This window comes from Anolis sagrei, chromosome 11 (assembly GCF_037176765.1).
Source record: "Anolis sagrei isolate rAnoSag1 chromosome 11, rAnoSag1.mat, whole genome shotgun sequence".
In the NCBI taxonomy this organism is placed as follows: Eukaryota; Metazoa; Chordata; class Lepidosauria; order Squamata; family Dactyloidae; genus Anolis; species Anolis sagrei.
This window is the reverse complement of record NC_090031.1, coordinates 14,629,229-14,648,252: the sequence shown is the minus strand read 5'-3', so window position 1 is coordinate 14,648,252 and position 19,024 is coordinate 14,629,229. Positions and strand designations below refer to the sequence as shown.

The following is a 19,024-nucleotide window of genomic DNA, read 5'->3' as shown; positions in this document are numbered from 1 at the left end:
TGCCAAGAATCAGGAACATATATACATATGTGGTGGCAATGTAAATATGTAAATAATTTTGGAGGGGGGAAAGTATTTAGAGAAATAGAAGATATAATGAATATTAAAATAGAAAGAAGTCCTAGTATAGCTTTATTATCATTATATAACAATAAACAATTGAAAAAAGAGGATAAAGATGCAATAACAAACCTATTAACAATAGCAAGACTGCTTATAGCAAGGAATTGGAAAAGAGAAATAAATATACAAATAGAGGAGTGGTACAAGGAAGTATGGCAATTGGCAATAAATGATAAGCTGAAATGTATATTAAAAGTTAAAAGATGTGTATGGAAATGATAAGCTGAAATGTATATTAAAAGTTAAAAGATGTGTATGGAAACAAAGTGATTTTGATGAAATATGAAGAAAATTTATTGAAAAAGTATTTAAAAACAAAGTAGGAAAGTTACCTCCACAAGAAGAACTGGTGATATGTAAAAGCTGTGACTTGGGAGTGGGGAGGGGAGCACAGTTGTGAGAGATGAAAGGCTTTGGAGGCGGTGCTCATCTTTGGCTCTGGGGGAGACTTTCTCCATTTCCGAGCTGAGGAACCTGCGTTGTCACCTCTCGGTCGTGTGACTGGTATGACTGCTTGGAGAGTCTTATGCTTTTCCCTCCCAATCAGGGCACAACACAGTCAAAACACAGCACCATAAAATCCATACAATGAAATCCATATATTCAAACACATTAGTATCAAATATAAAGGAACAACATTGTATTATGCCATTGTATATAATGGAATTTGAATATCTACAGATTTTATGTTTACCGCGGGTGGGGTGGGGGGGGAGCGCACCATGCTTTAAAAACAGATGGGGATGAGGTGGGGCAAATTGATAAAATAATAGAATTGTAATTGTCCACTGTATGCTCAAACAATAGGCTTGGGCCCAAATTAGTTTGAATGAAAATTATTTGTAATATTCAGTGGTCTGTTTTATATAATCTCAAACAATAGAATGGGAACTGGAATAGGAATAGGAAGCCGGATTTTATCGGCTCCTGGAGAGGATAGAATCAAGTCTCCAATATACCTGAAACGGCATGCCTTTTCATCATCATCATCATCATTTAATTAATTACTTTAATTAATCGCCCTCCATCCAGGATGCTCTAGGCGATTTACAAGCTTTTGTCTGAATTGCACATCTCTTTCAAACAATGTGACACCTCTCTGCTTACATGTGTATTTATTCTTTATTTCTTGGAGAAGCCTATAGTCCTGTGAGGCCTTTCTGCATTCAGATTCATTGGTTTACTATCGCTGACATCTACACTTGCATCTGCAGGGCAGCAAAGGTCATCAGGGTCAACTTGGGGAGACCGGCCCACCTGGGAAAACGGGTTCCAAGGGGACTCAAGGCCCAAAAGGATCCAGAGGAACCCTGGGAGCGATGGTGAGAAATGAGTGCTAGTTTCTTGCATTTGAGGCCAGGGCAGAATTCTCCGAATGTTACCTTTAACGCTTGCCTTGTTTGGTATGTGGGTAGGTGCCCGCCCAAGAGACTCACCTTGCCTCTTCCCTCCCCCAGCCAGCTAAAAAATATATATTTTATCAGCCTGAAGATTTCCAAGGTTTCATTTGAGTGTAAACACCATCAGGTAGAGCTCCGTAAGGTTAGAGATGACTCTCTTTTCTCTGCTTTTTCTTTGCAGGGTGCTCCAGGTCGAATGGGTGTCCAAGGAGAAACTGGCATGAAGGGCTACCAGGTAAGCCCTTCTATTTGGCTGTTTGTTCATTACTTTCTGTAGCTAGTTTTGCTTCAGGTTGGCTCTCTGTATGCCCATGCTGGGTTTGTCCATAGCTGGGGAAGGTTACCCAAATGATTGGCCCTATGGGGATTCTGTCTGATTCATCTGCAAAACTTTAGCAGATACAGAAGTAATTTAACTGTATAATAATAACAATAACAACAACACTTTATTTATATTCCTCTCTATCTCCCCGAGGGTACTCAGAGCGGATTACAACATACACAGATAGGCAAACACTCAATAACAACAACATACAAATACACAGAACAAAGATAAAGGCTTCCCCTTTCATCTCTGGCTTCTGGAGATGGTGCTCACTTTGGCCATGGGGAAGTGTTCTTGTTCCATTTCCAAGCTGAGGAGCCTGTTGTCCATAGACACCTCTCTAGTCGTGTTGCCGGCAAGGTTGCCTGGGCGCCTTTATTATCTTCCCGCCAAAGTATCACCATTCCAATGCATTGTCTTTCTTTCTGTCAGGGGCACACAGGACCACCGGGGCCAATCGGACCACCTGGGCCCAAAGGCGAAAAGGTAAGTGAAGCTTTGTTAAGCTCAAGAAAGAAAAGGGTACTGACTTGAAAATTCAGAGGGATTACAACATTTCAGCAATGAAACTGGGGGAAATGTAGCCAGGCAACAACAGAGTGTGACCAAGATGGCAAAATATATTAATGTGCAACCAAGGAGAGGCTCCAGTTTGCTTTCTCTTGAGTCTACAGGGAATGACAAAATTCCTCCCCTTATTAAGTTAATTGAGTTTTGCATTTTGAACTTAAGTTTGCACCTGTTGCACTCCAGGCCTGGAAACACCTATGACCACCATACTACACAATTCCAGGAATATAAGTAAAAACACATAAAAACATATAACAATCTGGAATAAGAAACAAAGATAAATAATCCAAAAAGGTTTAGCAACAGGTGAGGACCAAGCTATAATCCAAATGTCTCATAAAGTTCCAGAGGTGATGAAGTCCAGGAACAGTCAGAAATCACAGGTACAGCTTAAGTATAAGTAGTAAAAACTTAAACTTGAGTACATGAACAGGAACATAGAAAACTTCCAGGATATATTAAATCCAATACCCAAGCTTGACTTGGACCAGGAACAAGAGAACTCAGGCTTAGATTCCCGCTCTAATGCAGTATTGCCTGAACTGATCTTAAGGTAAACAACTTGCTGTTTAATAGACACCCATGAAATCATTCTGTTTCCCATGAACTTTCTCCACAATTTCCTCATGTAGCCTCTCTGAACAACACAATCTATTTTCACCTCTGATTTGTAAACTAAGATTTTTGTTGATCTCAGTAGCTACAGGCGGTTTCGCCTGGGAACCCTTCTTATCACTCAGCTCTTTACTCAATTCCTTATCTACTGTTGCTACTTCTGACTCCGAATATCCTTGATGCCCTGGACTTTACAAGCCAGTTTTCTCACAGAGAGAGTACCATCATTTCCCAGACTTGAATTTCCCATACTTGAGGGCCCATCACTTTGTGCCAAGGAAAGCTCACAATCCTCTCTAAATCATCAGTTAAACTATCAGCCTCTGGCTGATCTTCAACAATACCAACTAGAGTAAACTGAGGTATGTCGCACTTTCACACTTTCCCTGGCTCTTCTTAGGATTCATTACACTTAGCAATTATGAACTAAACCCAGCACTTTATTTGTTCAGCTGTGATAGCTTTTAATCATTTTTATAATGTTGTCTGATTTTATGTTTATTGATGTTTGATATTGCTTGTTTTCTATGATTATTTTAACCTGTTTTAACCATTGTAAGCTGCCCTGAGTCCCTTCGGGGAGATGGAGGCGGGGTATAAAAATAAAATTATTATTATTATTATTATTATTATTATTATTATTATTATTATGGGATGTTGGAAAAAGTTTGATGATAGAGAATTAATCAGGCCTTTCCCTGCCACATTAGAGCAGCTGGAAGAAATGGGGCATAGCTGCCAGTTAGATCTCATGTGTGGTTTCACACTTGCCTGATTTCAGAAGCTAAGTAAGGATGGTTAGTATTTAGATGGGGAGCCATCAAGAATTTCCAGGTAGGGCTGGGAAAGAATCCCAACAGCTGGATGGCCATCTGTCAGGAGTACTTTGTTTGTGTCTTCATGCATGGCAGGAGGTTGGACTGGACAGCTGTTGGGGATCATTTCCAATCTCATGATGAAACTCCTGCTGAACAAATCTTGACAATAGGCTCACCTTAGGGTCAGAAGGCTAACATCACACTGCTTCTTTCTGGCCTAAAGACGAGCACAAGCACATCCTATTTTGCCTGAAATCCAAAGGGTACCCTTAATATGATCAAGACCTGCACTGTATCAGGCTTTCATTACGTCTAGTATTCCATCCAGTGTATGTGGTTATGACCTGCACTTCATTAATTTGCAACTTGGAACGTTCTTTGCAAGATTTGAAATGTAATCCAGTCTTATTATCCAACTCAGCAGGCTTCATATAACGCGGGCCTCGACCATCTGTTAAAGATCTTGATTTCTTCCTAAGAGGCACTGTCATCTGAGTATAATTTATAGATTATTAGTTCAGTCTGCAAGTTTAATGCTTAGTTAGCCGGTTTTTTGAGAAGAGGTTTTAATGTGAATTTGGCAGCAAGGCTCTGTGTGTGTGTGGGTAGATAATGCTCTCCAAAAGTGAGTGGGAGACATCACAAGGGATTTTGCAGCGAGAAGAGGGGAGGCCTTTTGACATTGGCTTGTACGCGAATGAACCATATTTTCCCTGCATTTCCGAATGGATTCTGGGCATCGAAGTACATGTGCACTTTGCACTTCTCATCAATCATGTGGGGGGAAAGGTTAGCTGCAGAACTTATTCAGAGCTTGAGAAGAGTCGTTTGAGGACTAACACCCAGAATCTCCTGGCTTGCAAGGTGTTGGGTGCCAGAATAGGAACATCTCTGTCTTTAAACACCACACCAGTGTAGTAAGCCAGCAAGCAGTTCATTGAAAGATATAAGTGAGAAAAGCAATAAAAATGATAAAAACAATATACAGGGTGAGGCAGCATAACTTCCTTTTTTCAAAACTTAATAAACCCCATTGTATGAATAAAAAAATTATAATGTAGGCACATACCTAAAGTTTTGTTTTACCTAGTTTTGAAGATCAGATTAGGTAGGTGACGTTCTCCATTCTCCATACACTGAGTAAACCGATTTCTGGCGTTTGTCATGACTCTTGCCAGCATAGCAGGCGTTATGTTGGCAATTTCTTTCTGGATGTTGGTTTTCAAATCTTGTAGGGTCCTTGGACGATTCACATAAACACGGGATTTCAAAAAAACCCATAGAAAAAAATCACAAGGGGTCAAATCTGGAGAGCGGGCCGGCCACTCCAAATCAGCTTGAAAAGCAGACCTCGAAAGCAAAAGCACACTCCTCACTGTTCCAATGCATGATGGCGACTGAACTGTGTCAGGACAAAACTTTATACTCCCGCCTCTCAAACGAGACCACTAGCGCTCCTTCACGTCTTCAACCGACTGAATGGCACATTTTAAAAAAGGCAGTTATGCTGCCTCACCCTGTAGTTCAAAGCAATGTTGTTCCAAGATAAAAGTGAGTCCATAAACATCCAAGTAACAAGATAACGTATTAGGAGCGAATCAAGGGTCCAGTTGTGATGTATTTGAGAAAACACAAAGTTTAAAAACAGGAACAGAACAGGAACAGAAAAGGAACTTGGAAAAACTTGAAACATGAAACTAGAAATCCACTTAAAGAAACAAACTATCATGAAGCATCAACATTGATGAGAATAAAGTGAAACTTTTCCTAGTATCAATATAAAGCCTTTCCTGGCCCCTGAAACAAAAGGAAAGCATTTCACTTGCTCTTGCAACCAGATAAGGCTTTCTTATCTCTCTTCTCCTGGAGATGAATTGACCTCCTTCAACCCTGAGAACAATGTCTTCGTTTACAAAAGTCTAGTTCATCCTGATTAAATTCTGCACCTGACAAATTATCCTCAAGAGACAGACTGCTGTGGGCCCTTCCCAGGAATTTGACCTTGTGCATCTGCACGATAAACACTCCATCCATCAGACAGCTCAGGCCTCTGTCCTGAGCTTAACTCAGGCCCAGCAAAACCCTCATTCTCATTGACAACAGACACAGGCCCAGAAGAACCCTCATCCCCATTGACATTAGACACAATCACAGGCTGAACTACAACACAAGGGCTACTCGCTAGCAAAAGATACAAACCACAGATGGTACTAGATCCTAATTTACAGTATTTATATTCCACGCTTCTCACCCCAAAGGGGACTCAGGGCAGATCACAGAATACATATACGGCAAACATTCAATGCCGTTATGACAATGACAAGGCAGACAACTGTACATAGATAGAGGTATATGTAGGCTTTCCCCCCGATCTTCAGCATCTTGGAGGCTGTGTTCGATTCCAGCCACTGGGGGAGGGGTGGAGGTGTCGCTCCATCTTCCTTGCTGAAGAGCTTTTGTTCGTAAACTTCCTCCTTTTTGATTGAATCGCTGGCATTTTCTGGCATTTCCTTATGGATGCCTAAATTTCCCCGCTTTTAAAAAGCGGTACTATTTACCTACTCACAATTGCTGTTTTCGATCTGCTAGGTTGGCAGAAGCTGGGCTGAATGCCAGGAGCTTACCCTGGCTTTGAACTGCCAACTTTCTAAATAGCACAATTTACTTAAACTAGCGGTTAACCTGCTGTGCTAAAGCCCGGCCCATGTGGCCTTTATGCTAGGAAATGCACTAGATTTTAAAGAAATGCCCCCTCCACAAGCCCAAATACTTCTGTTCCCCTGCAGACTTTCTCAAAATGACAACAGGCACTTAAGGCCTGCCATCTCTTCCTTTGGACTACAGAGGGACTGTGTGGCTCCAGGGTGCTGGTTGAGTATGCTGTGTGGGTATTACGGCATCTTTCTATGTCTTTGAGGGATTTTCTGGGTGGCTTGCACCAATTCTAAAAGCAACAGTTTCTTGAGTTTCAAGATCTGAGGGCCTTGCTTGTCATCAAGGGTGGCATAAATCTTTCAGCCAGCCTATTCTGTTTCTAGCTGGTGTCCTGCCTTCCTTCCCAAGAGTGGCATGCCCGCATGTGCAAATCTTCCCACCTGTGGCTTCTGTGACTCAGCTGTCATGCTGCTGCTCTGTCTTTTCTCCCTCCCCAGCGTTTCCCATCTCCCCCTCTCCTGGCCAGACGTTTTGTGCTTAGTCAGCTCAACTATAAACCAGTTCAAGCCAGAGAAAATGACTCATGTTTTGTTAAGGGCTTGCCATTCAGAGCCCCAGGAGGTGTGGAACGGTGTGATTCCCAGCTGTCTTTTCCTTTGCACTCATGCTTTTGGATGACGCTGCTCATGTGAGCAAAGGTACCTACAGAAGTTTCCTTACACTCTTGAAAGTATGTGGACATTTTAGAACCCATGAGAGGGAAACAAACTCCCTCTCTCCTACTTCCATCATAGCCCCCAACAACGGGAGCGAACCAGTGAATCCTCTGTCATTGTTGCACCCCAGGCCTGAAAGCACCTATGACCACAGCACTACACCAGAGTCCAGAATATAAGCAAACAGTTTATTGTAAAAACACATAAAAAGTATAGGAAAAAATCAGGAATAAAGAAAGAAGATGTATAATCCAAAAAGGTTTAGCAATACATGACAATCCAACAGGAATCAAAATGTCTCATACAGATTCAAAGATAACACAGTCCAGGAATGGCCCAAATAGCCCAAAGTCCACAAGCAAAAGGTATACTTAGTAAAACTTGAGCAGGAACCCCAAAGCAGGAACTTCCAGAATACTAGAATCCAAAACCATGACTTGACTTGAAACCGCCCTGAGTCGCCTGTGGGCTGATATGGGCTGATACGGGATTGTGACGCAGCTGGCTGAGTGTCAGCTGCATTAAGATCACTCTGACCAAAAGGTCATGAGTTCGAAGCCAGCCTGGGCTGTAGTGGGTGTCCAGCCATTGTGTAGCCTGTTGTCGACCTTTGCAAGCCAAAAGACAGTTGCATCTGTCAAGTAGGAAAATAAGGTACCACCTTGTGTGGGAGGCTAAATTAACTAATTTATGAGGCCATAAAGAAAACTCCGGGATGTGGAATGCGGAAGAACTTCATCGGTGTCGCTGATGGCGATGAAAGCAGCAGCTCCCCTGGCGGCCAAAAAAAAAGTTAAATAGCTTCTGTGTATTGTCTGTATTCGTTGTCTGTCAAACTGGCATTGAATGTTTGCCATATTTGTGTATGCTGTAATCCGCCCTGAGTCCCCTGTGGGGTGAGAAGGGCGGAATATAAAAACTGTAAATAAATAAATAATAAATAAATAAATGATCGGGATATAAATAATGTAAATAAATAAATAAATAAGATCTAGAGAACTCAGGCCTAGCTTCTCACTTGAACGCTCCATTGCCTGAACTAACCCTTAGGTAAACAACTTGTTATTTAATAGATACCCATGAAAGCATTTAGGTTCCCATGAATTTTCTCCCCAACTTTCTGGCGATGCCTATTTTCTGCTCTGCTCTGTAAACAAAGATATTTGTTGATCTATGTAGCTCCAGTGTTTTTCTCTGGGAGCCTTCTGTATCACTTAGCTCTTCGCCTGACTCCTTATCTAATGTTGCAGTTTCTGGCTCCTCTGACTGACCTTGAAGCCCTGCACTTTCCGAGTCAGATTTCTCACAGAGAGAAGCATCATCCCCCAGGTTTGAATCTTCACCACTTTGAGCCCCAGGAAATCCCACAATTCTCTCTAAATCATCAGTGAACCCAACAGCATCAGGAGCCTCAGTCTGATCTACAACATCCCACTATTTTCACCTGCTTTGTCACTTGCTTCTAAAACACCCCAGTTTTTCGCTCCTTCCACTTTCTCCTTTTGTCATCATCCTACCTAAATTGCCACAAACTGCATTCAAAGTAGTTGGCACTCACAAACTCAGTTGCAGCCTCTCCTAGCTTTTGTATTCTTTCTCATTAATAATGTTTGCCGTTTCGACCGGACTCTGATATTCCTGGCACACATGTGAGATGTTGAAGGATCTGGGGTATGCTTAAATATACTCTTGGAGAGGAATTTCAAAAAGGGGGAGCTGAATTGAATAACATTGAATTAAATTGAATTGGTCTTGATGCATTAACTGCCCCTTTAACTGTGCAGAGTGACCAGCCTTTTTCTTACAGCTTAATCTCCAGGACTTTGGCAAGTTCACTCCTTGGAGCTTCCCAGTCAATTAACCATCTCCGTTTAGTACATTTCCCGCTTTCCATCGTGGCCTTGCCCAGACGAGGGCTGTCCAGCTGGAAGGCTTTTGAAAATTACAAACTGATGCTTTTCCCTCCTCGGGATGGTCTCCAAGAATGAGAGGCCTTCCCTCAGCCTGGCCTTTTCCATTTGTAGCTGCAGCGTGTTTATTTTCTGTGCCCTTTTTTATTACTCGTTAGGCTTTTATTTTTAAATGTTGGCTCTGAGCTAACGTGGAATTGGCAGGGAGAGCGTGTGGGTGCCGATAACTAAGGACTCTGTGCTCTAAGCGTCCAAAACAAAACCCCGCCATGAATCAGAAAAGGAAAAGTTGTATGGCACAAACGTAACAAAAGTTTGGAAAGTTCCTTGAAAATAATTTGTCACAATTCCAAGCGCTCTCATAACACTGATTTGTTTTTATGATAACCTTTTTTGACATCCTTAAAAAGAAAGGCATTCGAATGCTATATGCCTCTGGCCTGTGATACAACCAAAGCAAAGCTACTTTCTTCATCTATAAAAGTAACAGTGGCTGTAACTACAAAGAAAAAGGAGTGATGATATCCATCTTAAGTTACAACTGCGATGTATCTACAGGTCAAACTATTGATTTATTTATCATGTCAGAAGCAAATTGAGAGTACCGTTGTAATGCATTTAAAAACACGAACAAAGTTAAAAACTTGGCATTATACTAAATGTCCTTTGACCAGAAGCTGGCCACTTGGAGTGACTTTGGTGTTGCTATAAGAAGGTCCTCCATTGTGCATGTGGCAGGACTCAGACCACATTGTAGTAGGTGAACCAAGGGTACAGTTGTGATGTATTTAAAAACACAACATTTAAAAACTTTGCATTATATTAAACGTTCTTTGACCAGTAGTTAGCCACTTGGAGTGCCTCTGGTGTTGCTGTGAGAAGGTCCTCCATTGTGCATGTGGCAGGGCTCGGAATAAATTGTAATAGGTGGTCTGTAGTTTGTTCTTTTGCGCACTTCCATGTCGTGCACTCCACTGTGTAGCCCCATTTCATAAGACTGGCCCTGTGTCTCATGGTGTTCTGCACCTTCCAAGTTGACCAGTCTTATGTGTGCCCAGGAGGGAGTCTCTTATTTCTTATTAGCAATGAATTGAGGTTCTGAGTGTAAGCCTGCCACTTTTGGATTCTTGCTTGCTGAGGTGTTCCTGCGAGTATCTTTTTAGATCTTAGAAAGCTATTTCTTGATTTAAGGCATTGGCATGCTGGCTGATATCCGAACAGAGGATGGGCCTGAGATGTCACTGCCTTGGCCCTTTCATTATTGGATGCTACTTCCCAAAAGATGTCAGGTCATGCAATACTGGCTAAACAGTATAATTTCTCCAGTACTGTGGGGGTGTAGACATCCTGTGATAATGTGGCATGTCTCATTAAAAGCCATGTCCACTGTTTTAATACACATGCCTAGTGTCCTACACTAGGCATGTGTATTTAGCAGCAGAGTAGCAAAGCGCAAGGGCAGATGTCTTCACTGTGTCTGGTTGTGATTCCCAGGTTGTGCCCATCATGTTTTGTATGATATTATTTCTAGCGCCCACTTTTTGCGTGATATTTAAGCAGTGCTTCTTGTAAGTCAGAGCATGGTCCAAGGTGATTCCCAGATATTTGGGTGTGCTGTAATGCCCAGTGGGATTCCTTCCCAGGTAATCCCCAGAGCTTGAAATGCTTGTCTGTTCTCAAGGTTAAAAGCACACGTCTGCATTTTAGATGGATTAGGAATCATTTGGTTTTCCCTGTAATAGGCAGTAAGAGCACCTAAAGCATTGGAAAACTTCTGTTCAACCATTTGAAAGCTCCCTGCTTGGGTGGTGATGACATGATCATCAGCATAGATGAAACTCTGTGTTACATTATCTGTAAATTACATATAGCTGTGATAAATGTATCTTTTGTTTTGATTTTTAGTTATGCCTTAACTATTACAAATGGTTTTTTTTAATTCCACCTAACTTTAACCCTGTTGTTCGTTTTCCAGGGTGAACAAGGTGACGATGGGAAGATCGAGGGGCCTCCTGGACCACCTGGAGACAGAGTAAACTACCTATTTTATCAATTATCGTATTTACTCGAATCTGATGCTCACCTTTTTTTGACTAAATGACGCCTCCAAAGTTAGGGTCCACATTAGATTTGTGTAATATGATAATCTTAGTACTGAGCAAAGGCAAAAGGGAAACTGCTTCAGGAGCCCTTGGACCTCCTTTTTGAGGGACATAATCTCTCATTTAATTACCATGGCTCGATGCAGATTTTTGGGTAATGATCGTTCATTTTCAGGGGGTGGGTTGAAATGTTCCAGATTGCATGTTTCTGAATGTTGTGATGCTTGTAAGCTATTCCAGAAAGCACACATGAATGCAAAGCCTAATGTACAATATTATTATAATATATTAAAATATTAATATAAAATGTATTAATTCATTTTTTCAAGAAAATGTGTTTTAAAACATCAACAAATCTTAGTATTATCATTTCCTAATGATAAAAGGCGACAGTTTCCTTGTAATAATTAGAAAGGAAGAAAAATAGTCTTAACTATTGTTCGCCATAAAAACTCCATTGTAATTCATGCAATAACTTTGCAGTGGTCTTCAAATTTGTGGATTTTTCAGCCTTAGTGGAGTAATTTGTCTATGCATTTGTTACACCTTTCCTGCCACCTTGTGTCCAGAACGGTGAATTGTATGGTTTGATTTATCAATAAAAAAGTTATTAAAAATATAGAATATTAAAACAGAATTAAACACAAACAGCATTACAATAATTCACAGTGAAAATAATTGAAAAAAAGGCAATCTCTCACAAGTCATGCTAAACTTTTGTGTCTTGAGATGAACAGTACCACTTCGAATGCTCATAGAACATCCTATCTTTGACATTTCCCCATAAATAAAACCTGGAATCACATTGGCTTTTTCAGCTGCCGCATCACACTGTTGTCTCATGATCAGTTAGTGGTCTCTGAAGACTGCTAGATCCTTTTCTCGTGGACTGTTTCCAAGCCAAGTGCAAACAGGACATGTGAAAGAAATGTTAGCATCAGTTCATTCTCCACTATTTCCCACCTTTACTCCAATTCATTGTGTGTGAAGTGGGAGAGGAACCACCCTGTATTGGAATTTCCTTCTCTGAATGGGGTTTCTACCATGAGAAGCCTGCACTGGAAAGGCCCTGCTTTTTGTGGCAGCTCTGAACCACGGGCTGAACTTGAACCAGGGATTTGAAAGAGGATGAGTTTGCAGTTCACGTCTCTCTTGTCTTTCTCTGTTGCTCTCTTTTTAGGGTCCGGCTGGGGACAGAGGCCCTCGTGGAGAGTCCGGAGACCCTGGTTATCCTGTGAGTCCTTCTCCAAATACCTGGTTAGGAAATTAACCATCTTGGGAAAAGTTCTCTGGAATGTTCTGCGACTCTTGAAGTAATGGGAGCAGGCATGGGCAAACTTTGGCCCTCCAGATGTTTTAGACTCCAATTCCCACAATTCCTTACACCCTCAGGCACTTTCCTTTTCCTCTAAGCCGCTTAAGGAGAAAAGGAAAGGGGAAAGGAAATGGAATGGGCCTGACGCTGTTAGGAATTGTGGGAGTTGAAGTCCAAAACACCTGGAGGGACCAAGTTTGCCCGTGCCTGAATTAGAGTGATTGTTAATGGAGCCATGGGTTCAAATGACAGGAAAGGAGATGCCACCTGAACATTAGAAAAAACTTCCTGACTGTAAGAAGAGCTATTCAGCAGTGGAACTCTCTGCTTTAGAGTGGGGTGGAACCCCTTCCTTGGAGGCTTTTAAGCAGAGGCTGGGTGGCCATCTGTCAGTGGTACTTTGATTGTGCTTTTCCTGCACAGCAAGGGGTTGGACTAGATGGCCCATGTGGTCTCTTCCAACTCTATTATTCTATAATCACAGATCAGAGTTTCTAATCTCCCCTTTTTGGGCAAAGTCCTGGAACGTGTGGTGGCTTCACAACTCCAGATATTCTTGGAAGACACAGATTATCTGGATTCGGCGCAGTCTAACTTTAGACCGGGGCATGGAACCGAGACAGTCTTGATCGCCTTAGTTGATGATCTACGCCAGGAGCTAGACAGGGGGAATGTGTTCCTGTTGGTTCTGCTGGACCTCTCAGCGGCCTTCAATACCGTTGACCACGGTATCCTTCTGGGACGCCTTTCGGGAATGGGCCTTGGAGGTACTGTTTTACAGTGGCTCCGGTCCTTTCTGGAGGGACGCACCCAGAAGGTGTTATTGGGGGACACCTGTTCGGCTCCACAACCATTGTCTTGTGGGGTTCCTCAGGGTTCAATACTGTCTCCCATGTTGTTTAACATCTACATTAAGCCGCTGGGGGAGATCATCTGGAGTTTCGGGGTGCAGTGTCATCTGTATGCAGATGATGTCCAACTCTGTCACTCCTTCCCACCTGCTACTAAGGAGGCTGTTCAGGTCCTGAACCGGTGCTTGGCCACTGTGACGGTCTGGATGAGGGCAAACAAACTGAAATTGAATCCAGACAAGACAGAGGTACTCCTGGTCAGTCGTAAGGCCGAACAGGGCATAGGGTTACAGCCTGTGTTGGATGGGGTTACACTCCCCCTGAAGGCACAGGTTTGCAGCTTGGGTGTGATCTTGGATTTATCACTGCACCCGTACCTTGGGAAGTCTGACTTGGTCACGATGGTCCACGCTCTGGTTACATCCCGTATAGACTACTGCAACACTCTCTATGTGGGGTTGCCTTTGAAGACTGTCCGGAAGCTTCAAATGGTCCAATGGTCGGCAGCCAGGTTACTAATGGGAGTGGCGCTCAGGGAGCATACAACTCCTCTGTTGTGCCAGCTCCACTGGCTGCCAGTTTGCTACTGGGTACAGTTCAAAGTGCTGGCTTCAGCCTATAAAGTTCTGGCCCAACTTACCTGTCCGAACGCATCTCCTCCTATGAACCAACTAGGGTGTTAAGATTGTCTGGGGAGGCCCTGCTCTTGGTCCCGCCTGCGTCACAAGCACGTTTGGCAGGGACGAGAGACAGGGCCTTCTCAGTAGTGGCCCCTCAGCTGTGGAATGCCCTTCCTACAGATATCATATTGGCCCCCTGTCTGTTGACATTTCGGAGGAAAGTGAAGACCTGGTTGTTTGAGCAGACATTTGAATAGGCAGTGTAACAAACAAAGGAATATGGAGCAATTGGATAATGAGACTGGATCTTGATTTTAACTATGAGACGCTAATGATATGTTTTATTGATTTATATTGACTGTTTATTATGCTACTGTTTTAATTATTTTAACTGTTTTATTATGTTTTTGAGCATTGAATTTTGCTATTGCTAACTGCTCTGAGTCGCCTGAAGGCTGAGAAGAGCGGTATACAAATATAGTATACCAATAAATAGTAATAGACTGGCTTAAATGCTTTGGGAAGCTTGATTCTTGACAAAGATTCTCATTCATACCTTTCTGCTAACGTTTCTTTCACCTGCAGCATTTTGCCTTTGGTCAGTGAACATCTCAGGTGAAAGAATAACTTGGATCTTCCCTCTCGCTTCCTTTTAGGGCCAAGAAGGCCTTGATGGAGAAAGGGGAAAACCTGGACAGCAAGGCTTACCTGTAAGAAACCTTCATTACTGTTGCGATAGAGATAGCTGTATTAATCTGTTTTAGCTGACAAAAACATAAAAGAAGCCAGGAGCACTTTGGGACTAATCTTTAGTAGATTCAGTCCAACTCCATCTGTGTTCACATTTGGGCATATTGAGTATTCATGTCAAGTTTGGTCCAGTTCCATCATTGTTTGAGTCCACAGTACTGTCTGGATATAGGTGAACTACAACTCCAAAACTCAAGGTCAATGCTCACAAACGTTTCCAGTATCTTCTGTTGGTCATGGGAGTTCTGTGTGCCAAGTTTGGTTCAATTCCATCATTGGTGGAGTTCAGAATGCTCTTTGGTTGTAGGTGAACTATAAATCCCAGCAACTACAACTCCCAAATGTCAAAATCAGCACACACCCCCCCCCCCCCCCCCCGCCAAATTGCACCAATGTTCACATTTGGGCATATTGAGAATTCATGCCAAGTTTGGTCCAAAGAATAAAAATGCATCCAGCATATCAGATATTTACATGACAATTCATAACAGTAGCAAAATTACAGTTATGAAGTAGCAACTGAAATAATGTTATGGTTGGGGGTCACCACAACATGAGGGATCGTGACATTAGGAAGGTTGAGAAACACTATTCTAAAGAATTTTGTCTTTGTTCCTTCTCTTAGGGACACCCAGGACCTCCAGGCCAACCAGGGCTGAAAGGATCCAAAGGCAGTATAGTAAGTTTGGGAATGGCGGTAGGACTTGCAGATCCACAGAGTTGAATGAAGAGCAGGGAATGTTGATAACCTAAAGGTCTAGTTCTCCAAGAGATGCCAGCTTCAGGTTATGTGAGACCAGAGATGAGGATGTGCCTGACTGAATGGTTTTAAAAATAGTGGTGGGGTCATAGAGGGAGGTTCATGGAACCGTAAGTTGGACTTATTTTTTCTTTCTTTTTGTCCTTTTAAGGGTCAGAAAGGCAAGCAAGGGCGAAAGGGGACCACAGGCAATAGAGGCTTTCCGGTAGGTGATAAAGCATTCATCTGGGGGCATTTCTCCCCCAGTCCCACCTTCCCACGCATCTCCTGACTTGCTACACTCTCCCCTTACATTCATCTTGATGTGTTGCTTGGTTGGACCAGATCCATCATTGTTTGAGTCCACAGTGCTTTTTGAATATATGTGAACTACAACTCCAAAACTCAAGGCCAATGCCCACCAAACCCTTCCAGTATTTTCTCTTGGTTATGGGAGTTCTGTGTTCCAAGTTTGGTTCGATTCCATTGTTGGTGGAATTCAGAATGCTCTCTGATTGTATTTGAACTATTAATCCCAGCAACTACAACTCCCTAATGACAAAATCAATATTTTTTGAGTGATGGTCACTCATTGGTCTGTTAGGTGTACAGCGTACAAATTTGGTGTCAATTTGTCCAGTGTTTTTTGAGTTATTTTAATCCCACAAATGAACATTACATTTTTATTTATATAGATAATAATAATAATAATAATAATAATAATAAATTAAGAATACTTTATTTATAACCCGCACTCTCTCCCTGAAGGTACCCATGTGGTGTCCAGGGTCTATGGTCATAATTGCTGTGATACATCTCTTTTTAGGGTCTTGTTGGGTTGCCGGGACCTAGAGGAGTTATTGGAAGGCAGGGCCAAGAGGGTGCCCCTGGACCTGATGGGATTCACGGGAAAGATGGCAGCGCTGGGCAAAAGGTAAGCGTGAGAGTTTGCTCCAAGGCTGCAAAACTTGAGACTCTGTATCTTTCTCAGCTCAGTTTACTTCTTCAATTTTGCAAAATTTGCAAATCTTCTTTTACAGGCTTCACAGGCAAGCACTTCTGGAAACCCATAACCTTTTGGAAAATGGAAATCTCCATAACCTTCTGGAGATTTTATGATCTTTGCAAAGGCATGGCCTGGTTAGAAGTCATAACTTTTCGAAAAGCGATGCCATAACCTCTTGGTAAAAAGCACGACCTGTTAGAGTCATAGCCTTTTGGGAAAATGGCATTCATGCAAGGCAATTGGGTTTCTCAGCTGCTAAACTGATGTATGTAGGTATGTCTTTGAACTGTCGGGGACTAAGAGATGCCAATGCACAAAAAACACACATACATTCTTTCAGTTGCCCAAAAAACATATACTCTCCCTTAAAATATACTTGCCTTTAAATCATAGAGGGTGGGAGTGGGGTAAAACAACACAATAAAAATAAATATTTAAAAAACAATAATGTAGCATCACATTTATAATGCATTTTATATGATTCTCTAGATATCCTTGTGATTGTAGTTGGAAGAGATGTAAGAAGGGGCTGCTGTGGTGTTAAGTTTTCAATATTTTTATGGATTTTAACTGTATTTTTTAACACTAATGATACTTAATTCTGTTTTAATGTTTGTATATTTGTAGTTTTAAAAATTGTACTGAAATGCTTTTAATATACGCTGCTTTGAGTCTCCTCATGAAGAGAAAAATGAGGTATAAATAAACATAACAGTCCCAGTGGTGATTGGCACACAGGGTGCAGTGCCTAAAAACCTTGGCCTGCCAGATTACTCACCGGAGCGGCATACAGGGAACATACCACCCTCTGTTAAGTCAACTCCACTGGCTGCCGGTCCAGTTCCGAGCACAATTCAAAGTGCTGGTCTTGGCCTATAAAGCCCTTTACGGTTCTGGCCCAGCTTACTTGTCTGAACGTATCTCCCTCTATGATCCACCTCGGAGTTTAAGCTCATCTAAGGAGGCCCTGCTCTCAGTCCCGCCCTCTTCACAAACACTATTGGCGGGGACGAGAGACAGGGCCTTCTCAGTGTCTGTGGAACACACTCCCTAGGGAAATCAGATCGGCTCCAGCTCTCCTTTCCTTCAGGTATAAGCTTAAGACATGGTTTGGGGACCAGGCATTTGGGCAGCAGGTCCAAAGTTATACTTTAACTGATAATGCAGAGGCTTTGGAGTGGGTCTCTCAATTGAACTTGGATGCAGTTATATTGTGATTGTGATGATAACAATGCTTTAAATGGCTATTTTATTATTTAATGCTTTAATTAATTTTGAATCTGTGTTAATTTTGTTATGGCGTATGTGTTGGCATTGAATTGCTGCCGATTGTAAGTCGCCCTGTATCCTCCCTCGGGGATTGAGAAGGACTGAGTACCAATGTTTGAAATAATAATAATAAATAATAATGCACTTCAATACAATTGGGGCTGACTAAATTACCATCTGTCAGCTGCAAAAGGCCACCCTACTGGTATCTGCACGCATTATTTGCTGATACATCACACAGTCTTAGACACTTGGGAAGTGTCAGATGTATCATCCAATACAATAGCCAGCAGAGTGATCTTGTTTACTGTGGACTATTCTTGTTGTGTTTCAAACAACAACAACAACAACAACAATGGACAGTTCCTGGGAAAAATTGAGAGCCAAATTGACAAAGAAAAAACATGGCTGTGGCTCACAAATAGAACTTTGAAAAAGGAAGGCCTGATTCTGGCAGCCCAAGAACAAGCCATTAGAACCAATGCCATGAAAGCCAGAACTGAAAAGTCGACGACAGATCCCAAGTGTAGACTCTGCAAGGAAGCAGATGAAGCAATAGATCACATCCTCAGCTGCTGCAAGAAGATCACGCAGACAGACTACAAGCAGAGGCACACCACTGTTGCTCAGATGATTCATTGGAACCTGTACAACAAATACCATCTGCCTGTGTCAAAGAACGGATGGGATCACAAGCCAGAAAAAGTTACAGAAAATGCTACTCTGGGACTTCTGAATTCACAGACAGAGTTTTGGAGCACAATACTCCTGACCTCACGATTGTTTTAAAAAACAAAGTATGGATCGTGGATGTTGCAATCCCAGGTTACAGCAGGATTGAAGAGAAACAACTGGAAAAGCTGACACGATATGAGGATTTAAAGATCAAACTGCAAAGACTGTGGCACAAGCCAGTCAAGGTGGTCCCAGTGGTGATTGGCACACTGGGTGCAGCACCTAAAGACCTTGGCCTGCGCTTAAACACTATCGATGCTGACAAAATTACTATCTGCCAGCTGCAGAAGGCCACCTTACTGGGATCTGCACACGTAATTTGCCGATACATCACATAGTCTTAGACACTTTGGAAGTGTCCAACGTGTGATCCAATAGAACAGCCAGCAGAGTGACCTTGTTTGCTGTGTACTAATCTTGTTATGTTTGAAATAATAATAATAATCCGTATTCCCATGCTGCTATAGCAGTGGAGATTCTCTATCAGATGGTCCTGTTCCTCTTC

The 19,024-nt window shown here is 42.2% G+C and overlaps 1 protein-coding gene across 2 annotated transcripts in view; it reads left to right on the top strand.

Annotated features, from left to right (window-relative positions):
* Positions 1-19,024, top strand: part of COL27A1 (collagen type XXVII alpha 1 chain) — a 213,135-nt gene that overhangs the window by 160,500 nt on the left and 33,611 nt on the right. For both annotated transcript variants that reach the window (XM_060757312.2, XM_067471901.1), the window contains 9 exons: positions 1,338-1,445; positions 1,705-1,758; positions 2,281-2,334; positions 11,108-11,164; positions 12,415-12,468; positions 14,677-14,730; positions 15,396-15,449; positions 15,682-15,735; positions 16,336-16,443. In XM_060757312.2, the coding sequence (XP_060613295.2) occupies positions 1,338-1,445; positions 1,705-1,758; positions 2,281-2,334; positions 11,108-11,164; positions 12,415-12,468; positions 14,677-14,730; positions 15,396-15,449; positions 15,682-15,735; positions 16,336-16,443 (597 nt within the window). The remainder of the gene's footprint in view (positions 1-1,337; positions 1,446-1,704; positions 1,759-2,280; positions 2,335-11,107; positions 11,165-12,414; positions 12,469-14,676; positions 14,731-15,395; positions 15,450-15,681; positions 15,736-16,335; positions 16,444-19,024) is intronic.